The sequence below is a fragment of the Mus caroli genome, chromosome 8, assembly GCF_900094665.2.
Source record: "Mus caroli chromosome 8, CAROLI_EIJ_v1.1, whole genome shotgun sequence".
Taxonomy (NCBI): domain Eukaryota; kingdom Metazoa; phylum Chordata; class Mammalia; order Rodentia; family Muridae; genus Mus; species Mus caroli.
Window position 1 is genome coordinate 108,740,225 of NC_034577.1, and position 1,615 is coordinate 108,741,839.

The 1,615-nt window shown below is 42.2% G+C and overlaps 1 protein-coding gene across 7 annotated transcripts in view; it reads left to right on the plus strand.

The window, feature by feature from the left end:
• Plcg2 (phospholipase C gamma 2) overlaps positions 1-1,615 on the plus strand; it is a 136,277-nt gene that overhangs the window by 68,221 nt on the left and 66,441 nt on the right. For all 7 annotated transcript variants that reach the window (XM_021170477.2, XM_029480946.1, XM_021170482.1 and 4 more), the window contains one exon: positions 577-660. In XM_021170477.2, coding sequence (XP_021026136.1) covers positions 577-660 — 84 coding nt within the window. The remainder of the gene's footprint in view (positions 1-576; positions 661-1,615) is intronic.

The following is a 1,615-nucleotide window of genomic DNA, read 5'->3' on the forward strand; positions in this document are numbered from 1 at the left end:
ACACACACACACACACACACACACACACACACACACACACACATGGGTCCACTCACTGGCCAAAATAGACATGTAGTCGCATCATCATGCAAAATGCATTTACTCCAACTTCAAAAGTCCCCATGGCCTTTTAGTCCCAAGACTGTTGTAAAGTCCAAAGTCTCTTGGGAGTCTCTTGGAATTGTTGTATATATGCATATGTATATGTATATGTATATTCATATATATATATATATATATATATATATATATATTGGCCTTAATACATTAATAGGGAATGTGTACTTGATCAGTATATCTGAATTTAGCAATTCAAAAAAGTATCTCTCGCCCCAAAAAGGAACAGCCATCCCTTGTGGCTCTTAGAAACCTGGCCAAGACTCTACCATCCAGGGGTTCCCTGGGGCTTGAAGATGTGGGTATCCTGTGTGTTCTCCCAGGCAGGAGGCTAGGAAATCACTGACTTCAGAGGACTTCGGGTTGATTCCTCCAGCTGTTCAGTTCTTGTGTAGAGGGCAGAGGTGTGAGGGTGGACACCTGGCTGTGTGTGCTCACTTTTGCTTTTTGTGCTTGCAGGAAATCGGTGCACAGAAAGATGAGCTCAGCTTTGAACAGTTCCATCTCTTCTATAAGAAACTCATGTTTGACCAGCAAAAATCGGTAAGAGGGCCCTCAGCTCTTCTCGTGTTTCTGCTTCAGGCGCAGAGCCGAGAAGCCCACAGGGAAGGGCTTAGCTTCCCATTGAGTCAAGGACGCATGGGCAAGAGTGACCAAGAGTGACTGTGGATGACTTCAGGAGACAGCAAACGGCCGCAACCATGGTGGAGCTGTAGGAGACACGTCAGGGCATGGGGGTTGCTGATCTTCCTGGTGGGAATTCCATAGCCAAAAATTTGATCATAACTCTGAGTATATGAAAAACAAAATACAGTATAATGCACACTGCACTATTATAGATCACCTAGGAAGGAAATCCTGCAAATTATTCATAGCCGTCTCTGAGTTTTATGATTTTATGACTTTATTTTTGAGACAGGATCTTCTGTAGTCCAGGCTGACCTCAACTTCATGTAAAGCTGGCCTTGAACTTCCAATCCTCTTTCCTCCAGCCAATGAACGCTGGGATTATAGAGTGAGTCACCCTGAGCAGGTTATAGGGTCAGGAGGGGACCAGGGCTTTGTATGTGCTAGGCCATACCCCCTAATCCTTACAGATATTCAACTGTGGACTAAACATGCAAGTGTATGAGCCTATGGGGCCCATTTTTATTCAAGCCAGTATTTCCCACTCCCTGGCCAAAATAGGCGTGTAGGAACATCATCATACAAAAAACATTCAGTCCAACTTCAAAAATCCCCATGGTCTTTCAGCCCCGAGACCGCCGTAAAGTTCAGGGTCTCTTCTGAGACTCTTGGAATTGTCATAAACTGTTAACCTCTGTGAAATTCAAAATTAAAAAGCAGATCACATGCAATGTACAGTGACACAGAATATATGTTATCACACATATATATATATATATATTTATATCATATATAGATATGTGTGTGTATATATATATATATATATATATATATATATGTGTGTGTGTGTGTGTGTGTGTATGTATAGATA